Consider the following 21,588-nt stretch of genomic DNA (forward strand, 5'->3'; position numbering starts at 1 on the left):
TTGGCCTGGTCTTCAGGCGTGGTGGCCAAGGATGAGTGGGAAGGCTTCACCCAACCTGTAGTTAGATCCTCTGAGGAGGAGGGGAAGTTTTAATCCACACTAACCCATGTGGACACATTCCAGTGTGATCTGCTCTGATGACCCTGCTTTAGCAGGTGGGTTGGACTGGATGATCTCCGGAGGTCCCTTCTAACCTCAGCCATGATTCTGTAACGCACTGACTGGGCTGTGCTGGTGAGCAGGGTGAAGGGCTCTGAGCTCCAGCTCGTCTGACGTGTGCATCATGCCTGGAGGACAGGAATCTGCCCTCAACCGCCGCCTGTGCCCATCCACATTGGCCTGTGTTACACTGGTGCAGCCCTTTGGGCTGTCCGGGTAGCATGACACTTTACGTGTGCTGCAGATGGTGTCTGTGTAACAAAACATGCCACTGTTAATTGGATTTCATGTTTACATGCTTATGCACACAGGCACCCGAAGGAATTGAGGGTTTTCCTGCTTCCCTCCTCATACTACCTGAGGATGGCATGTCCTCCTCTTAGGCCAGTAACGATGCCTCACGTGGTTGAGATATGAAGAAAAACAGGGAATAAGGCTGGGAGACAGACCAGAAATGTTGTGGGTGAATAGAGAGAAGGAACAAGTTTATTTCCTCTCTGGGAACCTTGAGAGGTACCACAACGGTATTACTGAGGCCAAAGTCTGTGGTATCTTCTCTGTGCTTGGAAGAACTTGCCTCGGAGAGGAAGCCTCAACACCACAACTCAGGAGATCAAAGACCTGTGAAGCTATTGTGGTGTCTGTCCTTCCTCTGCATGATCTGCCTCTTGCCAGCCCTTCAACCTCAGCAAACCCAGGAGGGTGTCCCAGATCCCATAGCTGGGATTCCACCCTTCTGTGCTTTACAGGAGATGCTTTTTTTTCTTCTCTCCATGAGTTTCTTTCTGAGGTTTCCAGAGGAAGAAGCATTCACATTCTCCTCTTTGGAACCTCCAGACCAGACGTGAGCTGAGAGGCCCAGGGGATGCTGTAGCATGGGAAGACAATTAACAAGATAGCTAATTGAATACAGAGGAAAGAGAGAGGCCATAGCCACCTTTTCAGGATCTCCAGGTCCCACTGGGACACTTTCAACTCTGGATGTGAGCAGCTCACTGACTGGACATTGGACATCCCTAATGTTTATCTCTGGAGATCTCGGGCCTTTGTTGGCAACCTAAAATACCCTCTTTAGGCCAACGTGTCCCAGCTACAAACCCATGGTGCTGCTTTTTGGTGGTGCCACCATGACCCAGCTTGGTGGTCTGCAGCACCTGGCACTTCAGTCTCCTATATGAATTGTCAGGGGTCTGAGGTTTTGGCCACTTGGATCTTGGTTTTATTTTTCAAGTAGACCTAAAGTGATGTTTGGTAGTTTATTGCCTTGCCCTGTTTAATAAAACAACAATTCAAAGCAGCCGTGTGTTCCAGAGAAGAACAAACCAAATGTCACAGGGCAATGCCACACGGCAATATAAATGTTACTGCATAAATCAGTTAACTTGGATTTCTGCAGTTTGAGACCCTGCATGATGTAGCATTGGGAAATTTCCTGTGATGTGAGTGTCAGGTGGCTGCAAGTGGCCAAGTGGTGGCCTGCATTGTCAAGACAAGGTAAGCAAAAATCCCATGGCGTTGGCATGTGCTTGGTCAGTGCTACAGAGGTAAATGCTGTTTCACCAGCTTCAAACCAGCCTTTCACGCAATGTTGGGGAGGTGCAAGGTGCCTATTACAGAAAGCCCAGGATGTGTTTCTCGTGTTTCATGCTCCCACCCTCCCCAGCCCACACACTCCAGATCTGTAATTAATGGTTGGTTTGAGGGACAGATTCTCCAAGGTATTTAGGTATGTGGAAGTCATATACTGCTGAGACATTCAGGACCATGTAGAATTGCCAAATGTATGTTTTCAAAGTCTCAGTGGATGCCTGTTACGTCTCTAGATGTCTAAGCACCTCCCTGAATCTAGCCTAAGATGTGAAATCTGAAGTTCCTGGAACCAGAAGCTCTGGTTATTATTAGCTCTGGTCTTGTGGTGGTCTAGTAGGGCAAAGAAGGTAGAAGTCCTCTCAGATACTAACTGGGGAATGAACAGGGCATGGTTGCTACCTTACTGCTACCTTCCTGATGTGATGCTGCCTGTCACCAAACTTATCTGTGTACGTCCTAAGCTTCATTGACTTGACTCTTGCAATATTACCATGAGTGTTTCTCCGCAGGCCTGAAGGATGACAAGGATCTGAAGTTCCTCCTGAAAGGCAGCCAGCTGCTAAAAGTGAAGTCAAGTTCCTGGAGAAAAGAGCGGTTTTATAAGCTCCAGGAGGACTGCAAAACCATATGGCAGGAATCAAAGAAGATGCTGAGGTCTCCAGAGTCACAGATCTGTGAGTAAAATTTGCTTCATCACAGGCGTGGGGCATGGTGGGGAGAGGTCCTTGGGGTGAACCAGGACCATTGTACTTGCTGTGTGGAGGAAGGCCTTAGAGCAATGGGACCAGATCCTTCCCACCTGTAAGACACAAACTGAGTGATGCTGTCAGCTCTGGAGACAGCTGAGAGGAATCTGCCGAGTCAGGAATGACCACATTTCCCAAGCTTTTGAACTACCACTTAAAATTGTTGTGGGGTGGGCTGTGCTGGACTCAGCAGCCCTGCCTGGCTTGTTTCCTCCCCAAAACAAGAGTTCAGGTTGTTCAGGTGGCTGAGCCCTAATTTTTGGTGTGAGACATGGCTTGAGCTTCTGTGGTGTGGTGAACCTGGGCTGCTGGTCTGGGCTCTGCCAGGACATCTCTTGTCTCACTGCAGTGCCTGGGAAATAACCTGGAATTGGAGCCTCACAAGGGAACCACAGAGATGTGGAGATCCAAGGCAACTCAGGATCTGCCCCATTGTAAAAAGTCCTGATATGACATTCACCTTTGTATGGGCACAGGGAAAACCGTTCTGTGCAGGAGGAGCAGCTGAGGGACCTGGGGGGTTCAGCTGGAGAACAGGAGCTGAGGGGAGACCTTCTGATCTCTGAACTGCCTGAAAGGAGCTTGGAGCATGGAGGGGGTTGGTCTCTTCTCCCAAATAACAAGTGACAGGATGAGAGGAAATGGCCTCAAGTTGTGCCAGGGGAGGTTTAGATTGGATATTAGGAAAAATTTCTTCCTGGAAAGGGTTGTCGGGCATTAGAACAGGCTGCCCAGAGCAGTGGTGGAGTCACCATCCCTGTAGGGGTTTAAAAGATGAGGTTCTTAGGGACATGGTTTAGTGCCTGTGTTGAGTTAATGGTTGAACTCGATGATTTTGAGGGTCTCTTTCACCAAAAACGATACTATGACTCTACTACCCAGCTTGGGGCTGTAGTTGTGACCAGGAGCCCAACTGTGCAGTCAAAATGGGATAAGGGAGAGTGTATATTTGTTTATATCTGTTTTTTCTTCTCATTCCGTATTTTTCTGACGTATTTCTCTGTAATAAATCACCACAATCTTGTAAAGCCAGGAGGTAAATGGATTGTGTGGAATACATTTTATGGCATGTGGAAATGTACAACATACTGCTTGTGTTATTTACGCAATTTTTTTTTTGTAACAGTCACAATTAACTAAATGAAGGGTGGGTCTTCCAAATTACCCGCTCCCACAGGGAGTGATAAGATTTTCAGTAGGAGGACTGAGGTAGCAGGGCAAAATATGTTTGTTTTATGACCCTGACCGCCATACTCTTCTCACATGACTTTGGGCAGCTCATTCAATTTCTCTGTGCATCCTTCCCCACACATTTCCTTCCTCCTCCTCTCTCTGGCTATAATAGGCTTTGGATTAGAAGCTGTCCCAGGGTGTGTGGTTGTTTGACGGGACTCAGCTGGGCTGTTTGGGTACCAATGTAATAACCATGATAACAAGAAATGCAGAGGCATTAGTGAGCGTTTGCTCCCTTGGAAAGCCCTCTCTGTTGAGCTCTGTCCCATGCAAAAGAAAAGGCCTTTCCGGGATCATGTCTTACTATAAAAGAAATAAGGGTGTGAGTTGAGAAAAATGACTTTCAGAGTTTTCCTTCCTGTGCTCTGAGCCAGTTGTTTCCAAATTATGGGAGTTGCAGGAACTTCCAGCTACAGTCCTGACCTAATGTGGTCCTCTGAAGTAAAAGGGAGGGGGACCTTGTGCTGCGACTTTAGAGACCTTGACATCTGCTTGGAGAAGCACCGATCGAACCTGTTGCCTCCATCACTGAGGCCATGGCATGGAGAGCTGGCACAACTGTGACTATTTTAGATCCTGACCTGCAAAAAGAGCCCAGCAGCAAGACCAAATCTTTTGAGCTGCATGTTGGGCGCAGGCTGGCAGTGCGTTGGTGCGGACACCTTGCTAATTTGGAACAGCCGATGTTGCCACACTGCTGGAGATGCAGACAGTGCCGCGACGGGAAGGAGAACTTGCTGTGCCCTGGGAGTGTCCTCAGTGTAAAGTGAAGATGGATTAATATTGCTGGCCAACCCGCACATCTGCTCCATAATACCTCCATGCATGCACGCCTTTCCCCAGAGAAAGATCCCATTTTTTTGTCATCAGGATAGCAAGAAGGGTGACAAAGCATTTGGGGCAGAGCTTGTCCTTGCTGCTCTGAAAAAGCAAGTTCTGGCAGGGCTCTGGCTAACCTGGCTTTGCACCCCTACACCCAGGTGGCCGCAGGAGCATTTCTGGTGCCAGATTGACCTACCAAGCGTGATGGGTCATGTCCCACCTGCCTTTGGGAGGATGTGAAGCTGTGCCTGCAGTTTTTGGGAGGGTTGGAGGGCCACCTGGGGGCTGCTTTCAACAGGTGCTCTGGATGCACCTGAAGTCAACAAGAGAGATGAATACTGGACTGATGCCTGCCCAGTCATAGAATCATAGAATAGTTTGGGTTGGAATGGACCTTTAAAGGTCAAGAAGTTCCTTGTCACTGTGCACCAAAATTAGACACTTAAAGGTACTGACAGGCTCGAAGGGTTTGCGATCCGGCCTTTGCACCTTTGGACATGCAAGCCACCGCTTTTCATAGAATCACAGTATAGTTTGGGTTGGAAGGGACCTTCAGAGATCATCCAGTGCCACCCCTGCCATGAGCAGGGACATCTTCACCAGCTCAGGTTGCTCAGAGCCCCGTCCAGCCTGGCCTGGGATGTCTCCAGGGATGGTTCATCCACCACCTCTCTGGGCAACCTGGGACAGGCTCTCACCACGCTCCATGTACAAAATTTCTTCCTCATTTCTGTCCTGAATCTCCCCTCCTCTAGTTTAAAACCATCCCCCCTTGTCCTATCACAACAGGCCCTGCTAAAAAGTCTGTCCCCATCTTTCTTACAGGCCCCTTTTAAGCACAGAAAGGCCACAATAAGGTCTCTCCGGAGCTTCTCTTCTCCAGCTGAACACCCCAGCTCTCTCAGCCTGTCCCCAGCAGAGCTGTTCCAGCCTCGGATCATTCCTGTGGCTTCTCTGGCCCCTCTCCAGCAGGTCCATGTGTGTCCTGTGCTGAGGAACCAGAGCTGGACCAGCACTGCAGGGGGGTCTCACCAGAGCAGAGGGGCAAATGATTCTATGATTCTATGGAGAGGTTTACCCCTGGATAGCATTGTTTGTCAGGCTCTAGCACTACAGCTGCCTTCTTGTTTGGTCTGGTGTGTGTAGGCAGTCAGAAGCAGAGGAAGAGTGCGGGGTCATGATTTGATACTCAAAATCAGGGACTTCAAAGCAAGTCTCTCCAGAGGGTCACTCTTCCTTGTTAACAGACAGTAACTCTGCCCTCCAGTACAAAGCCTTTCTAAAACTGCAGATAAGCCGCCTTTTTTAGGAAGGAAAAAGAATGAGCAGAATGGAAACTGTCAGGTTTTAGCAGCAGGTCTAATCTTATCTGCAGCATTGGTGAGAGCAAGCAGATGGAGGCACCTCGGAGGAGCAAAGTCTGGGTAGGGTAAGGGTTGTGTTTTTGTTTGGACAGTTTCCTGTTGTTCCTGTTACTGTGCTTATAATCATGCAGAAAAACTTCTTGTAAACTATTGTGTGCTGGTGTCTAGCAGATAAAAATGGAGACTGCCAAGGCTGGAAAGAAGAATCTCAGATGCTTGAAGTTGAAAAAAACCCAACATATCAGGGTTGTCACAGGCACAGATGTTGCCTGGATCGGATACATGGGCTACAAGCAGTACCTTCCTCTGTTGTCTTTATTTTAAACAACTGGAAGTTTAGATTGGATGCTGTCTTGATAGCTGTGTTACCCACAGGGCTTCTTGGGGGATAGGGTGCCATTCCAAAATGGTTTCTACACAGGTAGAACATGGTCCATCTTTTGCATATTATCCATAATCCATTATTTTCAGTATGTTCCATTTAGGCCCAAGGGAACAGCCCTTGAAGCATCTTACACAGTCAGTTTTCCAACAAACATGTAATGCCCTGTGCTTCTGGTTGGCTCCCACAGAAGCACAGGAGTTTTGGGCATGGAGGGCTGCACAAAAACACCTTTCAAAACCCATTTTTCACCATAACCCGCTCCACCCTGTGTCTGAGCTGCATACCTGGCCCATAAACACATTGCTCTCGGTTATATTCAATATTCTGTAGACCCAGAGTCAGGGTGGATGCTGCTTTGGCCCATGAGGCTTTTACACATGGCACAGCTTTCTCCTTGAGGCCAAGACAACAGGGTTCAAGTGGCAGGATTAACAGTTTTTGGGCAAAGATAAGCTTTGTACAAGGAGACTGGTAAAGAGCTGGTTCTGTCAGAGCCATTTCACTCCTGAGCATCACTGTGGTGGGAGGGGAACCAAAGGAGACACAGGGGCTTGTGTTCAGTGCACTGCACCCTGTCAGTAACACTGTTTTGTTTGGCTGTGGTCAAATATCAGGTCTCATCTACATGAAAAGAAAGGACAAAAAGACATGTGCTGCTTTCAGTGAAATTGATTTTTTGAAAGCGTTTTCTCAAACCAGCTGAAATCCCCAGTGTGAACTCACTTAAGCCAGGCTCAACCCTTTTAAAACTCTCCGAACTTGGGGATTCATCGAGATGCTTGAAAATTTTCCAGTGAAACATCCTTTCATGCATTTGGTGGAGAAATAATATTCAAAGCCAGAAGGAAAAGACTGAGTTGTTTAGATCTAGGGGTGCTACAGTGGAACCCCAGAGAAGCTGGTGCTTTCTGCAGGACCCTCGAGGTGGCATTTCCTATGACATCCCTAACTGAGCTTCCAACGCTGCATCAAGGGTGACTCATGGGGGGTGTGTCACTGAGTCACTGTGTCCTCAAGAAAGAAGTTTAGGAGTTTGGGATGAAATATTTCAATTCCTGGCCAAAAGCTGTACTTAAAAATGTCTCTTTTTTTTCCTGTATTTTGGTTAAACGAACCATTTTTGGGAGCAATTGGCGAAGGTGAGCTAAGTTCAGTTGCACAAGGGAATGTTACAAGTGATGATTGTATTATTATTTAAAGTCATGAAATCAATCTTTTGATCTAATGATTAATTATCCTTACCGTTAAAAACGCACAAAATTATTTTCCAGTTCCTCTGACTTCCAGCCCAACAATAGGATATTTTGGCATGGTTTAAACACAGTACAAAAGCTTTGTGTTTATAGCCTACTACCAGAGTTCAGCAGAAACCTTTTTCCTTCGTTTTTGAGTTCCTGTGACCTTTAGTAACGCCTTTAAAATGCCATGCGATGAACATGCTGTACCATTTTTGTGGAAGAATGCTTGATTGTCTCCGTTGAATTAATGCCCTGAACTTGCTTGTGGAAGGACAGAAAGGACATGATATTGCTCCGTGCTTGCTCAAGAAGCGAAAACTTGAAATTGTTCCTGATAAGTGCCTAAAGTCAATAGAAACTCTCAGGAACCCGTACACACACAGCAGGCAGCTGCCCGCACCGACACCTTCCCCCTGGAGCGGGTTAGGCGGTTTCTTTAGGAATCATCGCTTTACAGTCAGACACATATTTGTCCCTGGAAAAATATTTGCTGATGCGAATGTGTTATACAAGGCGGCCGGCAGCTGTGAAAACAAACCCGTCTGTCTGTGGGTCTCATTAGTTTTTATCAAAATCACTCAACCCATAAAACAAGTCGTTTCGAGTGCCGAGCTGCCTGGTTTTTCGATTTGAATCACGGCACCGCATGCGCTGCCGGGACGGTTTTCATCACAGGCAGCGTGCTGACAAATATTGACCTTATTCTCCATTGCATATGTTAAATGCAAAGGCAGAAATGTTGAGAGCCTTGGATCCAAATTTAGCAGAGTTGTAACAGCAGGAGAAGGAGGAACTCATTGCAGAAATAGTTTGCAGAGCCCTGGTTGTGATGTGTGTGGAAGGAACGCAGAGATCACTCTGTTTACATCAACGCCCCAAGTTGTGATGGGTAGACAGAAAGACTGGGTAAAGACCTATTAAAAGGTATTTCCAAACAACCTGTAGAATTACATGTGTGTTTTATCACTTGTTGTCAGCTGGTGACACACACCAGCAAGGAGGGCAGACTGCTGTGCAGATCTTAAGTTAGGACGATGTGCTGAGCGAGTTGGTGGAGAGGGAGAGGAGAAGGGATGAGGAACCAGCAGCTGGGACCTGGATTAACTCACACACTGAGAGGGGAGAGAGCAATGCGGTCAGGGCTGAGAAGGCACAGCACAGTGGGGCTCATGCTAAACCCACCCTGGAATCATTATGTTAAATAATTTATGTTAAAGCATCTGTCAGCAATGAGGGTGATGGACTGAACAGCCTCTGGTGCTCCTGCTCTGGGCAGCTGACAATGCTCCAGCTCCTGCTGATTCCAAAGGTCTGATCCTAACTGCGTTTGGCCAACATCAGCCACCTCTGGTGAAACCGAGATCAACTAAACTGCTTTTTTTGGGGGTGAAACCAAAGAGAGAAGGGCCACGAGTGCCACTTGGCTCCCATGTGTTGTGAAATCCATGTCGTCTCGCTGCAGCCATCCTGGCAGGGCGGTCCTGGGGCCAGGTAGCAGCCCTTTCATCTGTTGGTGACAAGATGCTGAGCCAGCCTGGCTGAGCTGCGGCTGGTGAGGCTCTGATCTCTCTGCAGATGTGTCACATTTATGTGTAAATCCAGTGCAAGCTCTTAACAGCTGAGCACATTTCTCATCTGCATTTCCTGACGGTAAGCAGAAGTGACTTATTGAGACAATTAGAGTGGGATGGAGTAATTAAACATGACTGAATGCCACATCGCAGAGATCACTTGTTAATGACAGGGAGGTAGGATAAGGAGAGGATCTGAGGAGCATTTCCCTCAGAGTGAAAAATCTGCCCCCTCCCCTCATGAGTAGCTCAAGCTGCGAGAAACACCTTTTGGCCCTTGTCCTTCGGATGCTCAGTGGTTTGCAGGAGATGTGGATTCAGTTCCCTGTTCCCTAAGGCAAAATATCTCCTCTCAAGGGGCTGCCTGCTAATGTCATGGGTGAAAGAGGAGATGGCTTCCAGGCTGAGAATTAACAGGGGAGGAGCACAAGGGCAGTGCCCAGTGATAAAAATTGAAAATAAGATCAAAAAGCAAGTCCTCACATCTCCCTGAGACTGGTTCAGACAGGAATAATGTCACTAGCTGCAGGTGGAATTACTGCCGGATGTCCATGTGAGCGGTGAAGCATCTCCTGTGGCACCGGCCAAAGGAAGGGTGACTGGGAGTAACCTGTTTGACTCGATGTCTGGAGGCCAGGAAGGACACAAGCTTCCTTGTGATGTGTTTCATGTTTTGGGCTTTGCACAAGCCACCTCCTCAGCAGAGCTCAACACTCAGGAGAAGTAGATGCCAACTTTCCAGATTTCCCTCTGCTCAGGGTTACCTCCCTGCTGTGGTGTGATGGGGAAGGAACAGGGAGATTGCAGGGAGATGTGATTGATGGGTGTTGTGTTCCTCTGCTCTGAAACAGCTTTGTCCCCCAGTTATTTCTGATTTCTCCTTGCAGATAGCTCAGTTGAGCACACAGTTAATTTGGGACTGCTAATACAGTGCGCTCACTGTCCGGGAGCAGCTGATAATGTATTCACACTGCGTTAAGATTTTCCAGAGAAGAGATAACATTTGCAGATGGCTTGGGCTGACTCCTTTGGCTTAAGCCTTTTTATTGATAGATGAAAGCAGTACACACAACCAAGCTATGGAAAGCTTGAAAAAGTGTCCTCCCTTACTCTGCTTTTTTAACCATTTCTGCACTGATAGTTTTTCTCCTTGTCTCTTGTGTGACTACAGTAGATACTGATGTTCTTCAGGCTTCCTTGTACCTTTTCTGCATGGAGGAGCTCTGTGCCCTCTGTCATATATCTCAGCACATGCCACAGAGATCAAGGCAGCTCTTCCAGACACAGGTTTTAAATCGTTCTTTCCTCTCACACAGCTCTCTTTTCCAGTGGATTCGCTTTGCCAGATAATGGTTTCCAAAGAATCCATTCTAAATTTCCAATATTTCACATCAGATTTTCTAGTCTCGGAAACGCTAGGTCGTTGCCAACCCAAAGCTGAGGGATTGATTGCACAAGCAGACCAGCCACTCTGAAGGGACAATAACTCCTCTGAGCTGGGCAGTGGTGAGCAGCTGGCAGGTGATGGGGAACAACGGGATGATCCTTCCACTTGCATTGCCATAACCAAGAGAGACCGGGAGGGGAGGGGAATCACCTACTTATCACCCACCACCATCAGCAAGATACACATCTGGATCTGAGACACTCAGCCTGGACTTCTTTTCTGGTCAAGGGTCCAACGTAGTCATGGATTAAGGGTATTGAAACAAAGAAATAAAACTAACAGCAGAGTCAATTATACTGTTAAGCGGCATTCTTTATTTTGTCAGCACTGAGGAACACTGGGGATCATCCTCCATAAGTGCTCCAACAACTGGATGCTCTTGCATTGCTTATATTCATACAATTATTACATATGCATTACATTTGTTGAAAATTTTGACATACAATACATCTATACTAAAAAAATAGATGATGTTAGTTATAATTGTTTAATTTCTTACATACAATACATCTATTAATTATTAGTTAAATATAAGCTAAACACTCTGCTTCTAAACAATGTATTACTTAATCTTCTGTCTCCTCTTGTCATGCAGAAGGATGTAAAACTTGAAAATTATCTCCTCATTCTGTAGGTGGCCAGAAAGCATTTATCATGTCAATTGGTTAATGATGGGTATGTCTTTTATAACTTAATCACAATATACATTAATTTAGCAGCTTCTCTTCAGTATGAATTATCTTACTCTAAAGTTTTTGTCGAAATAGAACAGAGCATTTGTGTTCCTAAAGCTTCTTTTGTTCCCCATTGGCTCTAAAAGGAGCCTAACTAAACTTTAGGCTGTTTGACTGAACAAGGATGGTAGCAAAATCACAGCAAGTCTCTCCATTAGCAGCCCAGCTGCAGGGGAATTGCAGCCCTTTTCTTTCACGGGTGGTTTTAGTACTCAAACCCATAAACTTTCACTCAAAGGTAATTGGCCAGATAATATAATTCCACAGCAGCCCATCCCAACCCAACCTTCTCCTCCCTCCCCTCTGACTGATCGACTGTTGGCCTTTACAAAGTGATAATAAAAGACCACACAAAGATAATTGCTCGTAATTGTCAGGGAGGAGCTTTTTCAGCTCCAGGAAGGTCCTCATGGTATGTTTTTGTATAGGAATCAAACCAGCAAAGTGCGGTGGAAGATGTTTGACCACCTCAACATGTGGTAGGAATTTAAAGCAAATGTCAAATGTTGGGTTTTCAAACTCTAATGAGCATCTGATGAATTTTGGATGATCCCATGGTAGAAACTTGCAGGGTGGATGCTGAGTTGTGTTTTTCTGCAGTGTTGCCTTTGAACAAACTGGGCACTTCAATGGTGAAATAGTTTAAATGTAGGAGAGGATAAAATGGATCTTTAAAGGCAAGTTTCTCCCATTCCGCTAAACAGTGGGGATATTTTACACTCATGTACCGCTTTTCAACAAAGGTCCTTCAAGATACGTACAAATAAAATCGATCTCATGCATCTGTGACACAGGAAATTGTTTTACCTGTAATTTACAATTTGAGGCAAGAAGTTAAGCAATGTCTTTTTTCTTTCCAAATTCCTGGCAAGCTTGTTGTAGAAGGTGGCTGAATTTCTCTCAAGTCTGTTGCCTTTTCTGTGTGTGTCCTGAGATGGTATTGGTAGATGTCTGCAATATGTGAACTGGTCTGTCTCCCACCCAAGAAAATGCAATGAGACTTTCTTAGTTATGGACTCCAACACTATTTTTGCCTTTTATTGTGCGTCAGTTCCATCCCTGCTTTGCTGTTAAGTAGCAGCAGTCAAATGTGATTAAGCAGTTTCTGCCCTTTCAGTCCTTCATAGATGTTTTTCGTAGATATTTTAAGTGCCCCATGAAAGACAAAAAGGGGTTGTGGGTGCTGAGATTTCAGCACAGTTTGAGGTCTCAGGGGCAATATAGGGGTGTTTCAGGTATTCACATTTGTTTAATAACATAGTCTCTTGAATGCACCACTCCATATGGATTGCCTTGTGCGTGCATTTTGCAAATTTGGTGCAAATTTGCAAGTTCAGGGCTCATTTCCACTAGTTGGGTGGCAGGGATGGAAATGGGGAAGGAAATGCTCCTGAAAGCAGCATTTTACTTTCTTACAGCACAAAGGATCAAGTCTCCCCTTGACGGGGGGCAGGACGGGGCATGGGTGACACCAAACTGCTCTGAAGCTTTGATCTTTGCCTTCCTAATTCACACTGATGTGACTGAGAAGAATATATAGGGTTTAAAATTTTACCTTCTCGCTTATTTGCAAACTAAATAATGGCTATTTTGGTCCCTGCCATCCTCCTTTAATTTTGCTGTGAGGTGATGTTCAGGCCCAGCTCCGCTCTCCCCACTCTTGCGTGGGGGCAGAAATCAGATCAGGGATGCCCCAAGGACTGGAACCAAACTCTTGGCAGTGATTTGTGTCTCATAAACGTGATATCACAGTACAGCATCTACTGCATGTTCTGTTTCTTTGAAAAATAAAGTGGGAAAAGAGGTTTTTATTTTTTTAAATTATTTTTTATTTATTGTTTCTTCTGCTGCTTTTCATTTGAACTTTCTCAGATTTGGGAAAGAAGGGCAAAGAAAGGGAATCCTCCAGAAGTCACAGGAAAAGGATAAAGAGTAATTTCTTAATCTCCCTCAGCAAGTTGAGATAAGGCTGGCTGCACCCCTGCTGACAGCAGGCTCTGCTTTCTTTCCACAGTCTCCATTGAAGATATTCGGGATGTGAGGTCAGGCCATAAAACAGAAGGTATGGAAAAATACGCCAAGGATGTCCCAGAGTATCGCTGCTTTTCCATCATTTTCAAAGACCAGCGGAAAAACCTGGACCTCATTGCGAGCTCAGAGGACGATGCCAACCACTGGATCTCCGGCCTTGCGAAAATCATAGCCCACAGCAACTCCATGAACCAGAAACAGAAACTCCAACAGTATCCTTTGCCTTATAAAGTGATTAATCACGCACAAAGACGCACTTGTCTTCCTCTGTGGGTGGAGATAGTACACTAACTCCTCTTTGTTTTCCTATTAGCCCTGAACACTGAGTTTTCTCTCCCATTGATTTTACACTCGGGCAAACTCCCTTGTATCCAGTGTTTTTTTCCCCCTTGTTTTACAGAGATATAATCAAGAGTGGATTTAAGGCTTCACGTAGCTCCTTAAGCAAAGAATCACCTCTTTCAGGGAGCTCCAGCTAAAACAATCATTATTTTTTGTATTCCTCAGGGGTCTGTTTCAACTTGTATTGCAGTAAACTCCAGGACAGGCACTTCTTGGCAAGGCATGAAAAGCCCGTGGTGTTTATCATGTTTCTCAGTAATACAAGGCGAGGGAACTGATTCTCCCCTCCCGACTGCCAAATTTACTCCTGGGGTAGCTCCGCTGATTTTAGTGAAATTACTCCTTATTTGCCTCAGGAGGTTTTGCCCTGAAAGAATTTGCAGTTGCTCTAGTGACAATGCAGAGATTGGGAGGGAAAAGTAGCAGAGCAGGGAAAAAATAGTGAATTAGTTGTGAAATGGAGAGTGAGTTAGTTATTGGGTGAAATCTTGGCGTGGCTGAATTCACGGGGCATTTTCCCCTGGGCCTGCATTTCAGTCAATAAGTTGCTTTGTGACCACAGGTCTCGCATCCATATAAAAAGAGAGAATATCTGTGGGAGCAAAAATCTGATGGATTTTCTGCAGTCTGTGTGTCTGGGGCTCTGACTGTGACATATGAACCTGTTGGTCGATTTTACAGAGCCTCAGCAACCATAAAATATTAAGTTCCTTTAAGCTTCACAAAGATAAGTATCCAGCTATCAGAGAGGAAACCAGATAGTGGTCTCGGTGAGAGAAGGCGGTGTGAGCTTCGTGTCTTGTTCAGCATCAAAGTCTCTATGGAAAGGAGGGAGATGCAAAATCCTTGGGGGAATATCGCAAAGCTGGAGTTTCAGCCTGAGCAAGGACCAGGGATTCTTGCTTCACTCTGTGTGGGTTCCCTGCTGGATAATAACATCCTCGTGATGAAGGAAATGGCACCTAAGTGCTGAGTTTTCATCAGGCTTTACCCTTCTGTGGATTCTCTGGAGTCTAATAAGCACTTGCAAACCATAGTGCTGTTGGTTTAAAGGAATTGGACACCACTGTGCCCTTGTGGCCAGGAAGGCCAATGGTACCTGGGGTGTATTAGAAGGGGGTGGTCAGTAGGTCGGAGAGGTTCTCCTGCCCCTCTGCTCTGCCCTGGGGAGACCGCACCTGGAATATTGTGTCCAGTTGTGGCCTCTCAGTTCTAGCAGGACAGGGAACTGCTGGAGAGAGTCCAGCGCAGGGCAACAAAGATGCTGAAGGGAGTGGAGCATCTCCCGTGTGAGGAAAGGCTGAGGGAGCTGGGGCTCTGGAGCTGGACAAGAGGAGACTGATGGGTGACTCATTCATGTTTAGAGATATATAAAGGGTGAGTGTCAGGAAGATGGAGCCAGGCTCTTCTCAGTGACAACCAATGATAGGACAAGAGGTAATGGGTTCAAACTGGAACACAGGAGGTTCCACTTAAATATGAGAAGAAACTTCTTCTCGGTGAGGGTGGCAGAGCCTGGCCCAGGCTGCCCAGGGGGGTTGTGGAGTCTCCTTCTCTGCAGACATTCCAACCTGCCTGGACACCTTCCTGTGTAACCTCATCTGGGTGTTCCTGCTCCATGGGGGGATTGCACTGGATGAGCTTTCCAGGTCCTTTGCAATCTCTGACACTCTGTGATTCTGTGATTCTGTGTGATGTACAGGGGGTGCTGTGTCTTTTTGGATGTTTTTTCAATCTTTAGGTCATTTCTCAGCATTGTTATCAGTTGTGTGTCCATGGTGGTAGGGAGCACAGGTAAATTGAAACCTTTAAACTTTGGTGCTGTTGGAAATGTTGCACACTGGCAATTTTCCTTTTAAATGTGAAGGCTTCTTCCTCCCCACAGCGTGTGGGGAAGATCTGGGCTACAGAAAGTTGTCCCTGAAGCGTGTCAAATTGAATAGTGTGCTGAAAAACTTCCCTGTAAGAAAGACAAGATTGCTAAGGAGGGGGGGAGATAACAATGACATTTGCTAGGGAAGAAGGCTGTAAATTTCCAGTGTGGAAAAGTGCCTCTCTGGCTTTGGAAGGCAGAATCGAAGCTAAATAGGGTGGGTAGGCAAACCGTATTTCTGGAAGAGTAATTACCGTGCAGTGCTGGCTTCCAATCTGGGATTGTCTTGGGCTGTTTAACGTAACCTGGAATTACAGAACAGCATGATTTCTCATTTGAAATTTGATGACGTTTAATTAAAGCCTGGGATTTTAAATTTAGTCTGTCTTCACTTGGTTTGCTTGGCAGTGTGGGTTTATTCAGATCTTCCTAAACCTCAGAAGCATTCTCTGCATAGGAGAACACAAGGACAAGAGTCAGTATATGAGGAGAGGTGTTGAGTCCCCTGTTTGTCCCCCATGGCTGGAGAATTGCCTTGTAGTGTATCTTTTCCAGCCTCCAAAACCTTGCAAAGCCAGTAAGGAATGTGCAGGATTTTGAAAACAAGCACTGAAAGCAAAAAACTTCCTGGTTTCAGATGGGATTTGTTTGGTTTATAATATGACAGAGTTGCCTGTCATAGCAGGGCACTCAATTCAGTGTCTTTTGTGTCCTTTCCAGTCCTATATTCCTACAAAGATAAAACTTCCACATGCTTGATGAGTACTTCTGTTGTTCATACACACACAGCACTGTTTTATTAAGCCTTGGATTCAACCCTGCAACAAGCTGGCATAGGTTATTTAGCAAATATTGCAGGTATGTGTGCAGGGAAGACTTTAGACCAGAAAATACAGGGGACTTTTCATTTGGGCAGCGTGGCACCATCTGCTTCGATTCTGGGATTTATGTATGAGCTTTTCTTCTGGTTGGAAATCACTTACCAGAAGTTTTGCAGCGTTTCTGTTCTGAGCACATTCTTGGGATATCTGCCAGATATCTCTGGTTTCTAATAGAGAGCTGGTAGCCCTGAAGCTGATCCTTTAAAAACAAGAGGCAGGGAGCAGGCTCTCTCTGGGGGTATAAAGGAATAGGAACAGCTTTTTCCTAATCCACTCAGGCCCAAATTGACGTGTAAGGTGAAAGGAAGACCCACAACCAGGGCTGCAAAATGGTGTCTGTATCTCTTGTAGATGCCATTTACTGCCCACATCTTGCCTTCCAGAGTTGACTTTGGATATGTGCATGACCTCTGAGTGCTCAGAATCAGTGGAAATGACATCAGACTATAAAAAAAAAGTGATTTTTTGCAGTGGTTAGAGCAAGAGTAGCTTCTACACACAGTGTTGTCCAGTCCTGCTGCTCAGCTCTGGCCACAACAGGCTGGGTTTCCTCTTGGCTTGCTAGGGTTGTACATTAGTCCTGCCTGTTATGTTTAGGGAAGGCTCTGAAGGGGACCCAAAGTGTGGGGATCAGATATGAATGGGTGGTACCACCACTGGCACCATGTTGACATGCTGAGCAGATGCTCTTTGGAGCACGGCTGGTGGAGAGGGTGTTCTCCACCTTGAGGTGGGTGGTGTTGTCCTCCCAGCAGAGCATCCTCTGTGCATGGGAGCTTCATGACTCAAACTTGGTTTTCTGGTCAAAGCCAGACCCTGTTTCAGGGCCCTAGAGTGTCCTTGGGACCTGGGGAAATCATAGACTAGTTTGGGTTGGACCTTCAGAGCTCATCTAGTCCACTTGCCCTGCCATGAGCAGGGACATCTTCAACCAGATCAGGTTGCTCAGAGCTCCATCCAGCCTGGCACTGAATGTCTCCGGTTAGCCTCTCGTTATTTTAGTTTCCATGCCTAAAGAAGGGGAATATTAATATTACCAGGCTAAGACAGATGCGGTGTGAGGTCATTGCTTAGAACCTGCCAAGATTCTTAAAGACACAAAGTTCAACTTCCCATGAGACAAACAATACTTACAAACAGTTTACACATATCTCCATAGTTCAGAAGTATTTGAAAGCAGCGATAGCTGTGGCGAATACTCTGTTTCAGGTTTATGTCTACAGCCCTTAAGGCTGTGAGTTAACGTCCTTTTTTGGGGTTATTCTGAAAGGCCCAGTTAAAATGCTGTGGTACTCTATGCCTCAGCTGGTTTTTGCTAATCCTGACATTTGCTCTGCCCAAAATCCAGACTGGGCACTTTTTTAACGAGTCTTTTAGAATGAGTTGGAAGCAACGCTTCCTATGCAAGATGTGGAAGGTTACATTAGCAGAGATCAAATTATTCCTTCCATCATTTTATCTATTGAAAAAGAGGAGATTTTTCAGGATCTTTATTTGGCACTAAAGCAAATTAGAGAGAGACAGTTCCCTGATGCAAATTTGTTGTTGTTGTTGTTTTGTTTTGTTTAAAACTGCAAGATATCTCAACTGTCTAACATTATTTTCCCAAGAGACTTCAAGAACATGGGAAATTCAGTTCAAATTAACTGACATCACATCAAAAAGTTAATTTTTTTGGCAATTACTCCAGATCCATAGATATACTGAAGTTTTTATAAAACAAGCTCTTATCAGCTATTAGCACAGTGTGATATAGTAATAGATTCCATGTATTTCACAAGGGGAAGGCAAGACCCACAGAGTTTGGTTTGATTCTGCTTGCAACAGAGTTCTTAAGACACATAGGTAGAAATCCCTAAATAAATACAGAAGGTGAAGGTGAGTCCAAAAAATAACGTTAATGCTTCTTTTGGAGAATCCCTGTTCAGCTTGGTATACTGAATATTGGTCAAGTCTACAATGATCAGTTTACCACTCTTGGAAGGTCTTTTCATCCCTTCTCTATCCTCTTTTAATAGTCTGGAGCAGAAGGGACTTTCTGTCATAAAAAAAGAAATCAAGACTGTTTTGTGATGTGGCTGTGGCCAGAGACTCCGAGAGCGTAAAGAGAGCTGATCCAGCTCCTCCTGCATCACTTTTATAGAGCATTTTGATTCTGTCAAAGCACCATTTTGCTCTTTCAGAGCAGAAGGTAAGATGCTGTAAGCTGTCCAGTGGTAGCACACTGATTTATGGCAGCTGGAGAGGTGGTTCAGGGTCTTTAGAAGAGGTTTCCCCCCAACCATGGGCAGCAGAAGGGTGGTATGTAGGCTATTGACCTGGAGAGATTTCCTTACATCATCCTGCAGCTGGATTCATACGTGCCTGCGGAAAGCTGATAAAAACAAAGACAACAAGATGAGCTTGAAAGAGCTCAAGGACTTCCTGAAAGAGGTGAACATTGAAGTTGATGACTATCATGCCAAGAAGATTTTCCAGGTAATGAGATCAAAGTATTTGTTATTGGCTGAGGTCCAGGTCTAACACAGCTTTCAGCTTTGGTGGGATACCTAAGCTAAAGTGCGTTTCTAATATCTTTTCTTGTACCAAAGCCTCTTGGATTTTGGTGCTCAGCAGATTCCCACTAAGTTAGACCAGCACAATGCTTTTGATGAAAGTGTAATAAGACCTTTCTTTACCTGTGATGCCAAATATTGCCAGGATCCACATAAGATGAGTTGCATAGATAATATGAGAAAAAGGGAAAAGTTCAAGTGCACTTTGAGTCTCAGGTGTTTCAGGAGTTCAGCGTGCCACGCCACATGTCAATGTCCAAGTCTGGCTGAAATTGGTTTAGTTACCATTATGTATCCAGACCCTCACCTTTTCAGAGGAGGAGGGTGCTAAGTGATACGTGTAAATAAAAAGAAAGTGCAAATTAGGAAAAAAAACACCCCAGATTTACAATAAATAGCAATGCAGAATGCAAACCTGGCTCAGTCTGGTTGATTTAATACCTCAAGGCATATTTAATCCAGCCACGGATATACATTTTTAAATTCTCAGGATTTGGCTTGCTGACTGAGCCTAGCAGAAGATAAAAACGGGATGGTTTTGGTTTCTCTCTAAAGAAGCCTTCCTGCTGAGGTGAGATAAAGCATCTGGATAATTTCCAAACTTCCATCCTCTCTGAAGCAGGATTTGAGTTCATGGCTGGGTAGTTTCAGAAATGCCTTTTCTGATCAGTGGTAAACGTGTGTGTGGTTTCGGGTACAGGGCAGTAACATGGAAAGTTGGTCATTAGGACCTTCCCGAAAAGGAGGTACAAGTTTCCTCATCTGTGCTTTGTGGAGTATGAGATTCACCTCATCCGAGAGGATTCATCTCACATTTGTCAGATAAATCACTTCAAACATCAAACATCTGAAAAGACACCTTTCTATTTTTAAACTTTTTTTAGAAGTGCGGTCTTTTTTTCATACAATGAACCTCTTTTGCTATTGCAGTAGTTACAAGAGGTCTCTAGGAGTGGGAACTTGATGAAGTTCAAGTCTCTTTTTGCTTAAGGACTCCAAGTAATTACTAAACCTCTGATCAACGCATCTAAATGCAGGCAGCTGGTTGAAGTACCCTCATTAAGCATGTAATTGTTATAAGTTTCCTGTATAGCCACTGGAAAGAGAGACTCTTCAGAGGTTAATTCAGATTTCTTTTGGGCTGAGTTGCCTCCAGGAAGAACCTGTCTTGCTCTTAAAGCAATTACCTTTTCAGATTACATACTACTTAAACTTAGATGGACTGAGAGACATTACAGCATATTAAAAGGCTGATCTTTTCTGTCTTGGCGAGTTGTTCTTCATTTAGTCACAGGAAGGAAAGGTGATCGAGGGTTCAAGCGAGAGCTGCAGGGCACATTCTCACATTATTCTTGCTTTTCATCACATAACTCTGTGCCCACATCTAGGTTTTAGACACACCTGAGTAAGACATCTGCAATGCAACCAGAAACTGTGCAAAGCTCCTCCAATTGCTGACTTCATTTCAACCTGAATATTCATTCTGGTGCCTCAGGAAGGTTCTGGCTTTTTCTGGCAGGTCAAAGTTCATTCAGAACTCATGGTTCATGATCTGTAAAAGTGAGGTAAAACACAATATTTTGGCTTGAGATTCTCTTTCTGATTTGGAACTTTTGTAGCCCAAGCAGAAGGAGCTCACTTTTACACCATACATCTGATCTGTCCTGGAATGTGACTATGATGCAAATGCTATTGTCCTATTGTCGTCACAACCTTTAATAGCTACTAATGAAAAAACTTCCCAAGGTGCATCACTTATAGTGCCATTTTTCTAGAAGTAATATAATAATTTTTCCATGTCTTAAGGAAAAGAACGTCTGTAATTTATGACATCCCTGCAGACTCCACCAGTTGATTTCCCTCTTTATATTCCTTTTTTAATTGCCAAGCATCATGCTCAGCTTAGCTTGTGAGATCTGCCAAAGCCACATACACATGGAAGGCTGAAAGGAAAAGGGAATTCCCAGATGGCTCAATCCTAATTTGAAGTTGTCTGTAGTACATTTCACAGGTTGTCCCATCCCTCAGATGAGCCCATAGCTTCTACCCAACAGATTCTGAAATGAGGACAAGTTGAAATTTTTGATATCGATTTGGTTTGTGAAATGCTGTGCATCATGATCATTTTATTTGGTTTTATATGTGCACTATAAACAGCTAGTACAGGACTTCAGTTGAGGATTTGCAGGGGATGAAAGTTTCTCGTTATCATCTTGCTTGGGGCACTGCCAAAGCCACCAGGGCCATCATTGAGATCATTAGCAGAGTTAGGCTGAGATTAGTATGATGACTGCTTAAACTGAGATAAGCATTTTGGTCATAAAACCCAGGACAATAGCTCTGTCTGTCATAGGGGATTAAAGATGGAAAGCAATTTAATTCCTCTGGTTTGACAAGTCACCATCTGTCAGCTAAGTCATGGTAACTGATAGCAACTTGTCCAAGGGTGAAAGGAGATGCGCCACAACCTCCTCTGAGTGGCATGGAGCACATTTTCTGTTCCACATTCAGGTCTGGAGGTTCTTAGGCCAAAAACTAAGTAACGCCATGTCCTGCAGGGGTTTTGGTGTCCATACCCAAATTAGATTTTTCAGACTTACCTGAAATGTAAGATATG

General features: G+C 45.0%; 1 protein-coding gene across 1 annotated transcript in view; it reads left to right on the forward strand.

Moving 5' to 3' along the window:
• PLCD1 (phospholipase C delta 1) overlaps positions 1-21,588 on the forward strand; it is a gene marked incomplete at both ends in the record, with an annotated part of 46,143 nt that overhangs the window by 2,216 nt on the left and 22,339 nt on the right. Inside the window, 3 exons of the mRNA XM_080340146.1 lie at positions 2,259-2,423; positions 13,304-13,532; positions 18,765-18,894. Coding sequence (XP_080196272.1) covers positions 2,259-2,423; positions 13,304-13,532; positions 18,765-18,894 — 524 coding nt within the window. The remainder of the gene's footprint in view (positions 1-2,258; positions 2,424-13,303; positions 13,533-18,764; positions 18,895-21,588) is intronic.

This window comes from Nesoenas mayeri (genome assembly GCF_963082525.1).
Source record: "Nesoenas mayeri genome assembly, chromosome: 2".
Classification (NCBI taxonomy): Eukaryota; Metazoa; Chordata; class Aves; order Columbiformes; family Columbidae; genus Nesoenas; species Nesoenas mayeri.